The following is a 13,527-nucleotide window of genomic DNA, read 5'->3' on the forward strand; positions in this document are numbered from 1 at the left end:
TGGATGGTACAGACTTAAGTAATCTCCATGAGCCCTTTTAGCTCTAGACTCCTCTGATGCAAAAAGACTAGCCTCCCGACAAATTCCACCTCAAGCTAGTAGCACTCCAGGGAAGTTTTCCTTCCCTGAGGCCTCATTTCAGGCCAGTTTTAGTTTTATTTCAGATCAGTTTCACTTTCTGCTTTTCCAGCATACATTGTAAGAAACACCCACATAATGTACTTACATTTTTATAGTTATTTTTCCCCAGTTGATGAAATTAAAAAAAAATATCTCCAGCATCCAAAAATGTCTTCATCTATTCTCTCCGGGTATTCCAAGGGCTCTGGCTATGTTCACTTGTCTCGCAAAATTCTGAGCCCAAAATAAAACAGAACACAAACTCCCTGCAAAATTTCACCTGATAAAAATTCCCATTCTCAATTCTCTGTAACAATGTTGGGGCTGGTGAGAATTTGTCCAGGAGGAGGCTCAAAGCTGAGAGGTAGAATGGCTAGCCCCTCAGGCATGCTGTCTTGGACAATAACACATCCAGAAAGGGAGCCAAAACAGCTTCTGACTTTTAATGTTACCAGCAAACTGCAAGCCAGGGGCTTGCTGAGGGATACTCAGACTTCCTCCACTTGGTAGGAGTCATTTCCACCCATGGGGGAGATATGAGATTTCGTTTCTCCCTGGATCCCCCCCAGGACCAGGGCTGGCCCCTGGGAATCAGAGATTCCATCCCTGAAACAGAACTCGCTTCACTAGAAAGCAAGTGTTCCTGTGTTTTCTATAGCAGACTGGGGAGCGGAGTATCACCTGACTCCATTTTTTCTCTTTAGCTTATATGTGAAGCCTCCTTATGCTTTGTCAGCCAAAATATTTATATCATTTTTCTGTTGACTCAATACCATCCTCACCTCAGCCTCCCTCCTTTCCTTTTTAAGAAAAGAAAGGAGTTGTCACCAACACGTTTCTCCAGCTCTGCCCTGTTTATGAAGCATTTTTGAGTCCGTTAACACATGGGATGCTTGCAAGAAGCCTGTGAGGGGTACACAAATAGGCTGTTCTCCCACTTCGCAGATTAACAAACAGAGGGTACACTGGGGTGGGCAGACCCCAGTGCCTTCTAGGGCGCAGCAGGTCACATACAGGATCGAAATCAGAGGAGGTTGGAAACTGACTCAAAACAGGAGAACACATACACTGCAAACGCTGAAAAGTTCTGAACTTTTTAAACCTTAGGCCAGCAAATCAAATCAAATAAAAAAGATAAGGGGCCAATTCACCTTGTGGGCACCCATCTGTGACTCTGGGTTTATACAATCTACCCAACAGGGCACTAATAATTAGTGATTAATGCTAGTTATAAAAATTAACACATATAAAATAAAAACAAAACAAAATAACCCACACGTAGGGCTTCAGAGTTTAAAAAGCATTTTTAAATATGCTGTCTCATTTCACTCCTCTGAAGATTATGTCCATCTCAGGTCCCAGATGTAGAAATTAAGATGCCCAGGGACTGAGGAACCCGATTATGGTCTTAGAATGTAACCTGTCATAAACCCACGTGGTCATCCAGGAACCCCAGGGCCTGCCCTGCCCCTCTGCCACGTCACCTATAGCACAGGAGTGAGAAAGCGGGCAACACCACCCAACCCAGTGGCCCAGCCACTGCATCTCCCCTTTGATCACTCAGGGATCAGACACAGAAGCAGGTTATCCAGCCCTGCTTTGATGACAACCCCAAGGGTATCTAATTATAACAGGGAAGGGAGGAGTCAAGATCCTCTCACTATTTCTCAAGAACAAATTAATTCCTTTTGACATAGTATATGTGCAAAGAGTAGGAAAAGCACTGGTTGAGGAATTAAGAAATCTGAGGCTTGAAGTAGCTCCGCCTATTCACAGAGGTTCTGGGCAAGTAACTCCACCTCTCTTCCCAGGTATGTGTATTTGTGTGTGTGTGTGTGTGTGTGTGTGTGTGTGTGTGTGTGTGTGTGTGTGTATGACTAGATCAGAAATGACAAATTGGCTTCATGTGGTAGCATCATAGTAAGAAGGGCTCTGAGGCCACTGGCCAGATTCAATGGAAAAGACTGCCATGATTGATTAGCAATGTCTGCCACAGGCTTAAAAATGGGGAGTGGCGGCATGCATATTACTTATTTACCATCCCTGGATTAGATGTACAAATAACATGCTGCAAGTGAAAAGCACTTTGCCCTTTACAAAGCTTATTTTCTCCCATCCCTCGCAACTTTTCACAAGAACCCTGTGCCACACTTATTATCTTCATCATCATCATTATCATCATCACCACCTTACAGATACGGAAAACAAAGTGTTAATACTTTGACAAAGATCACAATATGACTAAGGAGGGGAGCAGAGAGGGGAGCGGAGCCTTGTCCCTTCAACTTCAATCGCTTTGTTCTACCCTTGGAAATGTCCAGCTGGTGTTCTGCCACTGGTAGGACAGCTCATCCATGTGACCATACAGAAGGGACCACCTGTTCACAAGGCTTCACCTCCCTCCCACTGGTTACTTCTGCCTTATAGAGAAGGGGCCCCAGCAAGACACAAAAGGAAAGGGGTGCTAATTCAGAGTTCCGGATGCTTCTTCCCAAGGCGAAGTTCCGGCCTCACTGTACAGGTGGAGAAGCCAAACCCAGAGATAAGTGAGGTTAAAAAAAAAGGGCAGAGGGACTTCCCTGGTGGCGCAGTGGTTAAGAATCCGCCTGCCAACGCAGGGGACATGGGTTCAAGCCCTGGTCCGGGAAGATCCCACATGCCACAGAGCAACTAAGCCCGTGCGCCACAACTACTGAGCCTGCACTCTAGAGCCCACGAGCCACAACTACTGAGCCTGCGTGCCTAGAGCCCGTGCACTGCAACAGATAAGTCACCGCAGTGAGAAGCCCACACACGGCAACGAAGAATAGCTCCGGCTCGCCACAACTAGAGAAAGCCCACGCGCAGCAATGAAGACCCAACGCAGCCAATAAATAGATAAATAGACAGATAGATAAATAAATAAATAAAAATTCTAAAAAGAAAAAGGGCAGAATTGGAAGTCCCTAATGTCACAGTCCACCCCACCAGGAACAGGACACTCTATATCCTCAATTCCAATGTGCCTTAGACTGTTAGATACACCATCGATTTTATAATAGCTTTTTGAGACAAAAAAAAAAAAGAGGGAGAAATAGTGCTCTAACAGAACACATCTACTGTAAAACACATGCCAATTTCAGAAATATGAAAATGTGGGAACTTGACCATTGAGGAAATACGGGATCCTGTGCTCACCTGCTGAGCTGGGCCATAAAGTGTTAACGATGACAGCATTTTCAAAAACTTACAGAAAAAAAAATTAAGCAAATAAACAGAACATTCTCAGTTTTCTCCCATAAATTTTCCCTGAATCTTTGGCATGTGCAAACGGGAATCCGACCAAAGGTGGGGTCTGGTTGAACATCAAATCACACATTTAGCTACTTCACATCTAAGGGGCCCGTGTGACCAGCTGTTCTGCAAACAGCCCCCTGAAGTCCAACTCCAGGGCCCATGGCCAAGACCAGCTCCTAGAGCAAGGACGGGGTATTGTCAAGTCCCTCCACCTCAAGGCACACCCCCCTTTTCCACCTCCTTAGACATGCTGGGTCCCATTTGCCATATCTCCAAATCTGGATGATAACCCCAGATGCCCCCCAACCATTTTAAGGAAATGGTTTACACAACAGGAGCGAAGGGGGATGAGGAACTTTTAAAAAATTCTCCACAGCATGTAAAGTCAAAGGAGCCATCCAAGGAGCCCTCTCTGATTTATTATTCCAAGGGAGCCGCGGGCTTCAGAGCCGGCTCTAAGAAAATCCATTTTCTTAGGTAAAGAAAACAAAACACGGGTGTTGACCAAATGTCCAAACCCAAAACTGGTCACCTACTCTTCACTAGACCCAAATCTAGATGATCTGAGTTTTTTCCAAAAAATCACATTAAGTCATCAGTTATTGAGCTGCTGCTCCGTGCCAGACCCTAAAATGAGTAACCCATGACCTCTGCCCTCAAGGAACTCACAAGCCGGCTGGCGAGACAGAAATGCGAACAACCGACTCTCATCTGTGGGCCCAGAGTATCTGCAAAGTACTGCAGTTTGGGGAAGCTCGGGAAGTCTCCACAGAAGGGGACATGCAGGTAGGTCTCAAGGGGGGTAGGGGGGTCTGGTTTCTCATGGAGCAGAGACAAAGGAGGGAAAGGGCACAAGAGACAGAAGGCCCAGTATGAGCAGAAGCTCAATGGTAGACAGTTCACGACAAATTAAGATTTGTCCCTTTAAACACTGTGCCACCGGCTTTGAAACAAATCCAGAAATACCTGGAGGAGCCAGAGCATCCCTGAAATGAAAGCATTGAGACCACTTTTGACAAGAAAGATGTGTACGGTCCAAGGGATGTCTCTTCCTAGTCTGTTCTAAAATAAAGCAACAACCAAAGAAGTGTACATTTTCTGTTGTTACCTAGCTCTGCCTATTAAAGATAAGTCATCAAGTTTCCAGAACTACCAAAACTCTTGTCACTGGGACTCAATCTCCCCAAATGGAGACCACTGGGTCAGGCATTACTGACATGTACTGACCACCCTTCTAGGAACAACCTTCTAAGGACTGGCTGGATGCAACACATGAATTGCTTCATTTAATCATAGAACAACCTTTCAAGGTCAAGATTATTACCCCCCCTTTTCCAGATGCAGAAGCTGTGGCTCCGAACCCGGAGGTGACTTTCCCAAAGTCACATAACGCCAACCACACAATGAGGCTGGATTTTAAACTCTGGTCTGGCTGACCTCAAAACCACCTTTCCATTTCACCAACTGGGGGAGGTGTCAGAAATTTTCTATGCTTCTAACTTAAGGCCTATCCTAGGGGGATTTCATGGTGGTTTTTGCCCCTGGATCTCCCCCCACGCCGAGGACCCCAACCCTGGTCCTACCCACCTGCTGTCTTCTTCCAACTTAATCCTTCTTTCAGGCAATACTTTATTAAAACCCACCTCTTACAACAGCCTCCTGTACTTCTTGACTTCAACGGCACACATGCTGAGACACAACATTCTGGAGTTGCTAGTCATCATCTGTCACTTTTAACTAAAGCGTTCTGGCCTAACCTTGGCAGAAGACTGCTTTGAGACAAATAAAAGGGAGGCGTGGACCACTTTAGCCAGAAGAGGCTAAATGGATGGAACGTATCACCTCTACAGGCTGAAATGCCTCAGAGCATCGAGGGTTCAGGAACGAAGTCCCACCAGCAAACACCAAGAGCTTTCAAAGATGTGTCATAACCTTTTGAGGCCACCCAGTGACAACAACGAGATGGAACATTGGTCTGGCCCTGTGCTATCCAATATAGAAGCCACTAGCCACATGTGGCTACTGAGCTCATGAAATATGACTAGTCAGAAAAGACTTAATATCCCCCCAAAGAATGTAAAATAGCACATTAATAATTTTTATGCTAATGAATACTGAAATGATAGCATTGCAGATATACTTTGGGTTAAATAAACTATATTATTAAAATTAATTTCACCTGCTTCTTTTTAGTTTTTTTAAAGTGTTACCAGAAAATTTTATTTATTTTTGTTGTTTTTTGTTTTGTTTTGGCCATGCCGCACGGCATGCAGGATCTTAGTTCCCAGACCAGGGATTGAACCCGTGCCCCCTGCAGTGGAAGCACAGAGTCCCTCCAGGGAATTCCCCAGAAAATTTTAAATGACATATGTGACTCACATTTGTGGCTCAAATTATATTTCGATTGGACAGTGCTGGCCTGACACATTTAAAAGATGAGGAGACCAAGACAGCAATTCGAGAGTTTTTAGGAAGGGCACACACACAAAAATATAGACATTCGCTCAGAGTCTGATTGGACTTTAAATATAGCACAAACATGAACTCTTTAACTCCACAAAACTTCCTCTGGCAATCTGAAGTAAAAGTGAGGAATGAAAGTAACTGGGGCTGCTTCTCCCTCCCACCAAGACAGGGATCCCACGCTACTAAAGTCTCCATTCCAGCCACAGAATCTGGCAAAGATGCTGTTTCACTGTGGAAGGACAGAGCACCTGCTGGCTGCCATGTAGCTGAGACTTCTTCACAGCTGGCCCTTCAGGCGGGCTCAACCAGGGGACAAAACACGTGGCCCAGGGCACCTACCCCACAGGGTTCATGTGAAAGTCAACTGGGATAATAAATAAGAAGATAAAGTGTAAACAGCAACGTGCGATGTTCTTGGAGCACATCACTGTCGGTCATCTAGACCAGTATCTGTCAAACTCTTTTAACCGTGACTCACGGTAGGACTTACATTTGTCATGCACATACATTGGCATATGTAAATAAAACTGAAGTTTCATGAGACAACACTTACCTTCAATACATAGCTATGCCTCTGCTAGTTCGTGTTCCCCTGTATTCTATTCTATTCTTTTTTTTTTTTAATGCTGATTGTGACCCACTAAATTGATTTTACAACCCGCCTGGGTATGGTGAATAAGAGGTACACTCCCCACTCTGTGATGGACACTTTTATTTGATCACTGCACCCCACTCTCCAGAATATGGGAGTCCAGATGTGACCTCAGAATCCTTCTCAACACAGTGATCCAGGCAGCTGTAGCCCATTGCTTGGAGTCAGAATCAGAGAAGAAAACTATTTATTAATATCTTTGTTTTGATCCAAAGCTCTCATATGACAAACGCAAAAACTGAGGCTCAGGAGGAAAAAGTGGTTTGTCCAAGGTCATACAGCAAGACTTTGGGAGAGCTAGGGCACCTGTGTACCCACAAAGCCACTTCACCTGCCATCACCAGGGAGGAGACGCATGAAAAAATTTCCAAATTTCACCATGACCATGAAAAGTCAGCCTATACATCCAGTGAAACACACAAGGAAATTCTCATCACCCCACCAAGGAGAAGACATGAGGATTCTGAGGTCAGAGGAAGCAGCAAGCCCAGAGCTGAGTCAAAGGTGGGGGCAGTGGGCGGGGAAATTGTGTCTGACAATGGGGGAGTTTTTAAACTCTGTTTCTCAAACGAAACAAACCACTGGCTATTTATTTTCTAGGACCAGAGAGAGGTCACACTTACACTGACCAGCCATCTTTGTTGCTTTCCTTCTGCAAAAGCAAGAGCCCTTGTTCAAGTTCACCTCTGTGCAGGGCTGAAAGTATAAGCAAACCCTTCTTCTTAGCTTGGTCCAAAGTCAAGCTATAAAGCAAGCCCTTGAAATTTCAAACCTTATTAGAAAAAAAAAAAAACCTCCTTAGGCAGAAAAGCAAAACATTAATAAGAGTCTCCTCTGTGAAACTGAGCATAAATGATCTTTCACCAAAATAACCCGGCCCATCATCAAATTACCACCCCTCAAGTCCAATCTGTCAGATTTTTTGCCCAATATTAAAAAAGAGTTTGGTGAACAGACATGGCCTAACAAAAAAATCGGCTGAAATATCCATTTCTGATCACACTTCCATCCATGATAGGAGGTGAGAGAGGTATGGCCCAGGTCAGGTCTCAATCCTGAGAGACGCCAATAGAAACAAAAGAAAACTGACCCCGCCCCCAACAGTGCCATCATGCACCTCTATTTCCTTAACAACAAACATGATCCGAATAACCAATTAAGAAAAAAAAAAAGAAAGAAAGAAAAAACAGGCCTACAAAACAGAGATGATTTTCAATTTCCAGCCAGGAGTTCCCTTTAAACCGTAGACAACACAACAAAATTTCAATAGAATGGAATGAAGGAATCTGAGTTGTGTGTCAGGAGATCCAGGACACACAAAGGGACGTGCTGCAATATTTTTATTCCTTGCACCAGAAATAACCTGTTATCTACAACCCTGACTTTTTCTCAGATGCCCGGTAAGGGTGCCCAACCCACCCCTCCCCAGTCCAGGGCACAGCTCTCCTCCATCACTTGCTAAGCTGGCCCTACTGTCTCATGAGGCCTCCAGAGCCCTTGGAAATTATAAATTCTTTGACCGTCCTAGGCATCGGCCTAAATAATTCAACAGAGAAAAAATTTTTAATTACGCTCTGTTTAAAAAAAAAAAAAAAAAAAAAGCTCATTCCAAATGTCAGAATGTGGCCAGTCAGCCCTGAAGGATTTTGTTACTAAAAAAGTAAAAATCTCCCAAATGCAATGGTGCTGATGGGTAATGTCGAACCTCTGTCACTGTCAAATACATTTCACATAATTTGTATCCCCTTAGAAAACTGAATTTCCAAAAAACTGGGATGGGAATCCATGGACTGGGGCCATCATTTCTTCTAAGACCAACTGGTGACTGGCGAAAGGGGAGAGGGTTTCCTGTCCCAGCCCTGTGTGACCCATCATCAGGTCCCATCAAGATCCCACTCCACAAATGCTAACAATATTTTCGCCTCCTTTTGGACAGAAAAATTAGAACTTTTTTTTTTTTTTTTTGGTGCAAAATCCCCAGCAAGTTCAGATACTAATTTATCACAAATAACCCTTCAACTTTGGGTAGGTACCTTATTTTCCTCTGTTAAATTTCAATTCAGTCAGTGTTTGTCTTCCCAAAGAAAAAAAAGAAATTGCGGTGTGGGGGGGTTCACCTTATTTGATTCTTTTGAAGGCCAAAAAACTACATCAAATACTATTTGCACATATGCTTTCATGTTCCAAAGACAAGTACCTTTGCGTTTGGCTTTTGTTTATATTTTGATTTTTTTCCTTGAAAAAAAAATTAAATTTTGATGCTAGAATCAGCTGAATTGGTGTGTTACCCCAGTTTTTCAGCAAAGTAAGTATTCCACTAGAGAAGATGGATAAAAATAAGAATTTTAATCTCCTCTGTTCTTCCCTCTTTTATCTTTCCTTCTTAAGTCAGTAAAATTTGTGCTTTTTAAAAAAAAAAAAATCACAGACCCCCCCCCCAAATGATCAAGATTAATGGATTTCCCCCCCATTTGAAAGTAATCAAATTTGTGAAAAATACCAAATGTTAATAAACTACCAACCCCACATCACAATCAAAGAGGCTGAAACCAATCCGGCTATTTTTTTTTTTCAATAATAAAATTTTCAAATTGGAAGACTAAGCAAGCACACAGAAAGGAAAATTTTTTTCCTACCAAGGATTCCTCAACCCTTGTATTTATCAACTGATTCAGTTGCATGTCATAAAAAATGAGCTTCTGTGAATCCACTGTTAGTTTTTTCATAATAATGTTAATTATGCATATCTTATTTTAATGGCGGTCTCTCCTACAAATCTGTGGGCTACTCAGTTTGTATAATGTAATGAATTTACATTTTTTTTCCACTGACCATTGCTCAGAAAAGGTTTCTGACATTTTCTGGATAAAACAACAACAAAAAAAGAAAAGCCTAGACCTTTCAGGAAACAAAATCAGAAAACAGTCTTAATTATTCCATCAAAACAAAAAAAAATAACACAAAACCCAACAAATGCAGGGAAAAAAAGACAGGATTTCACTCTAACTTTTCCAGTTTCTGTTTTTCTTTAGAACCTTGAGATTCAATTGCAGTAAAACATAAATGAAAAATTTTCTAAAAAACCTACAATTTTTGGGTGTGTCCAAAGCCAACATTTTAGGGTCTATTTTCTCTTTTAAATCCTTCCTTCTTGGAAATAGAAAAACTTTAAATATTGCCAAATGGCAAAATTAGTCTTTTTTGCCCGCTGAGCTAAACAAGTTCCAAATTACAATGAAGTACAATTTCTAATTGCTTCAATAAAGCCAATTCTCCCAGTTTCCCCTAAACTCAACAATTTCCCTCCTTTCCTCAACCCAAATAGTTTTTTTCTCAAACTAAAATGAGTTGGGCAGCCAAATTGACTTTGGTTTTAGAAGGCTTTTTGCTTTCTCCCCTTCAAAAACTGAATTCATTCCAATTCCAGCTTAATTTTCATTTACATATTATCTGGATTTAGCTTCAGAAATAAAAATTGTCTCTATACTCCTGGAAAGATCAAAGTGAAAATTGTCACCCCCAAAAAGAAAAAAAAAGAATCTCTTTCCCCTCCACTGTCTTATAGAGCAAACTTTTGAAAAAATAAGAAATAAAAAATATTTCTTTTCAATTTTAATTTCTTTTTTTATTTACAAAATAGTATCCTCTAGGTGGCGTCGTTTTAATGGGAAAAAACTACCGTTTGAAGAAAAATTAGAAAAAAAATTGAGAAAGGGAAATATGGCCTAAAAAAAAAAAGACTGTTGCAAAGACAGAGGACCAGGGGGGAAAGACCTCCCGGGGGGTCATCAGGGACCCCGAGCGCACAGAGGGTCAGGGGGAAATTGCAAATTTAGGGGGGAGGGGGGAGAGCTGGAAGGGGTTGTATTTTTGCAAAATGTGAATTGTCCAAACTGAAATGGCTGCTCTGTTCTCTCGCCGCTTTGTTTTCTGGGCTCCGGTCCGAGCCCGGGGCTGGAGGGGGCGCCGGGTGGGGGCCCGAAAAGACCCCCCCGTCACCCCCACCCTCCTCACACCCCGCGGCGCCCGGGGGGGCTCTCCAGACCCCGACCCTCCTGTTTGCGCCCACAAAAAAGCCCGCAAACGTGCCCAGGCACTTTGCATTTTGCAAATCTTGCAATGAAGTGGCGCAGCGCCCCGGGCCCCGGCCCCCCGGGGTCCCCAGCGCCGTGCATGCCCCCGGGCCCCCGTCGTACCTGCGGAGCCGCCGCGCCGCCCGGCTGGTTCATGGGTCCGTGCGGGAGGAGGCGGCCCCGTCGCGTCCTGCTCCTCCCGGGCCGGGCTGCTGGTGCGCGCACAATGCCGCCGCCGCCGCCGCCGCCGCCGCCGCCGCCGCTCCCTCCTCCGCCCGCCCCGCTCAGGCCGGGGGGGCGGGGGCGCTGGGGGCGCGCAGGGGGGGCGCCCGGCCCTCGCCCCCACCCCCGGCCCGCACCCGCCGCCGCCGCCGCCGCCGCCGCAGCCGCCGAGCCGCCCCTCGCGGGCCCGCGGCCGCCCCCCGCCGCCCTGCCCGCCCCCGGGCCGGCCTCGCCGCGCGGCCCGCGAGCTCCGGGCCTCGGCCTCGGCCTCCGCGCCGCCGGCCTCCGCGTCGCACACAAAGCCGGCCGGCCCCCGGGCGCGCCGCTCCCGCCCGCCAGCCTGCCCCCGGGCCGCGGCGCACCCGCCCCCCAAACTTTCCCGCGCCGCGCCCCGCTCTCCCCGCGCCTCCCGCACCCGCCCCCCAGCGCCCTCCTGCCCTGCCCCCGCTCTCCAGCCCCTCGGAGAGGTCATTTTCACGTTGGAAGAAAAGTTTGGGGAGCCGCCCCTGGACGGAACACAAGGGGTTAATGGGAACTCCTCGGCGCCCCCCTCCACCCCCCAAAAAATCAGATTGATTTTTTAAATAAAGTTTGAAGAACTGGCCTTATGGAAGAATCGGAAGGCTCAATGGGGATATTCCTATTGCCCCTGCACCCCTCCAAAAAAATCTAATGTAATCGAAAAATAAAAGTTTGAAGAACTAGCCCTATGTCAGACAGGAGGGGTTAAGGGGACTCTTTCTAGCCCCCCCAATCAGATTGAATTTAAAAATAAATATTTGAGGAGCTGCTTTTATGTGAAATGCGGGATAAAGAGAATGTTTCTCTCTACTCCTGTCAATTTTTTTTAAAGAACGTATTTATTTTTAAAATAAAAGTTTGAAGAACTGGCCCCATGTAAGATCAGAAGGGCAAAAGGTTAAGGGGGGGTTAGACGCCCCACCCACATCCCCCAATCAAGTTGATTTCAAAAAGAAAAATTTGCAAAACTGTGAAATAAGCAAGAATATTTTTATCCAACACCCTAAAAAAATCAGATTATTTTTAAATTTGGGAACTGCCTTCTTGTAACTTGGGAAGGTTTAAGGGGGATTTTTCCCCCGTTTCCTCCTCACCCTCCAAAGAAATCAGATTTTTTTAAAAAATTAAAAGTGTGAAGGACCTGCCCCATATAGGGATGGGAGGGATTACTGGAGATCCTACGTCTCCCACAACTGATAGATTTTTAGAATAAAAATTTGAAGAACTGCGTATATATGAGATGAGAGAAATCTTTCTTTACCCCTCCCCAAGAGAAAAATAGAAGGATAGTTTTTTAAAATAAAAACATTGGAAATTAAGGGTAAACAGGTATCTCTTCTCTGCCCTGACCTTAAAAACTCAAATGTGTGTATGTGTGTGTGTGTGTGTGTGTGTGTGTGTGTGTTTTGTTTTGTTTTGTCTTGTTTGATGTTTAAGAAGTCGGGTCGATATGAGACAGGAAGAGTTACAGAAATTTTTTCCCTGCACCCTCTAGAAAAGTTATTTTTTAAATGTCCGGAAACTAAGGGATTGTATAGAAGACACTGTCTCTCCCTAAAGAGTGAACATGTGAGAAATTTATCCCTACACAGGAGGCAAAGAATTAAGAGACACACACTTCTCCAGACCAAACACACACGAGAGTGAGAGGAATCTCTGAACAATTCCCCCACTACCCCCAAAGCTGGAAAGTCGTTGAAAATAAAAAGTGGCCATTTTTCTCCCTGCCAGCCTGGCAAGCGTGTCCCTGGCAAAGGTTTGGCAGCCTGTGCCAAGGCTAGTGTAGGGCAGGCGCCGAGGGGAGCAGGGCAGCCTGTGGAGCTTGGCAGTGTTGGGCTCCTGTGAGCCCGGGACACACGTGCAGGCCAGGCAGCCCCCAGCCTGTCTGCCCCTCAGCCACCAGATGGCTGAGGCCCTGTTACCCAGGGAAATGCTCCATGTGTGATGTCTCTCTGGCTCCATCCCTCTGTGAAGGTTTCTAAGCACCTGTCTCAAGACCAGACCCCCTGCTCTGCCTAGCGGAGCCACACCTGACTTAAGGCCTTGGAGCAGAAAAAAACTGGATCCAAAACAACACTGAGTCTCGGTCACCACGGCTGAGAGCCATGCGGTACCAAGGGAAAAAATCCTGCCCTGGGAGTCAGGAAAACGTGATGCAATAAATAGTCGTTGAACACTTAACTATGTGCCAGGCATGTTGTGTCTAGTAGGGCAGCTGCACCACGGAAAAGAGGATTGCAGCAGCCCTTCTCAAACTTGAGCGATCCTCAGAGTCGCACCGAGGGCCTGTTCCAACACTGATTGCTGAGCCCCACCCAGACTTCTGATTTAACCAGTCAGGGGTAGGGACCAAGAATTTGCATTTCTAACAAGTCCTCAGGTGATGCTGATGCTGGTGGTCTAAGGACCAAATTTGAAAAGCCATTGTCATACGGCGCCAACAGCAAAATGCACAGGCATAGGGGAAAGAGAAAGGACCCAACCAAGCCCCAACGGGGTCGGTGAGGATTCCAAGCGGAATAACACCCTGCAGGAAGGCTGGGTGGAAGCATCCTTCCTCCCTGGGTCTTAATCAGATGGCAGAGTCTCCTTAGATCAGGGATTCTTAAATAGGTTTGGGGATCCGTGAATTAAGAAATTGTATGCTTTAAATAAATGTATCTCTGCATGTGCATTCTGGGGAAGAAAATCTCTGAC

At 45.3% G+C, this 13,527-nt stretch overlaps 1 protein-coding gene across 3 annotated transcripts in view; it reads right to left on the reverse strand.

The window, feature by feature from the left end:
• The window catches only part of ZNF618 (zinc finger protein 618), a 184,753-nt gene extending 173,855 nt beyond the window's left edge, over positions 1–10,898 (reverse strand). For 2 of the 3 annotated variants that reach the window (XM_060014278.1, XM_060014277.1), the window contains exon 1: positions 10,711–10,819. In XM_060014278.1, coding sequence (XP_059870261.1) covers positions 10,711–10,743 — 33 coding nt within the window. In that variant the 5' untranslated portion in view covers positions 10,744–10,819. Of the gene's footprint in view, positions 1–10,710 lie in introns of all 3 variants that reach the window. The other variant, XM_060014279.1, reaches the window with a different exon arrangement.
• Between the last annotated feature and the right edge of the window lie 2,629 nt (positions 10,899–13,527).

The sequence above is a fragment of the Delphinus delphis genome, chromosome 6 (assembly GCF_949987515.2).
Source record: "Delphinus delphis chromosome 6, mDelDel1.2, whole genome shotgun sequence".
Lineage (NCBI taxonomy): Eukaryota > Metazoa > Chordata > Mammalia > Artiodactyla > Delphinidae > Delphinus > Delphinus delphis.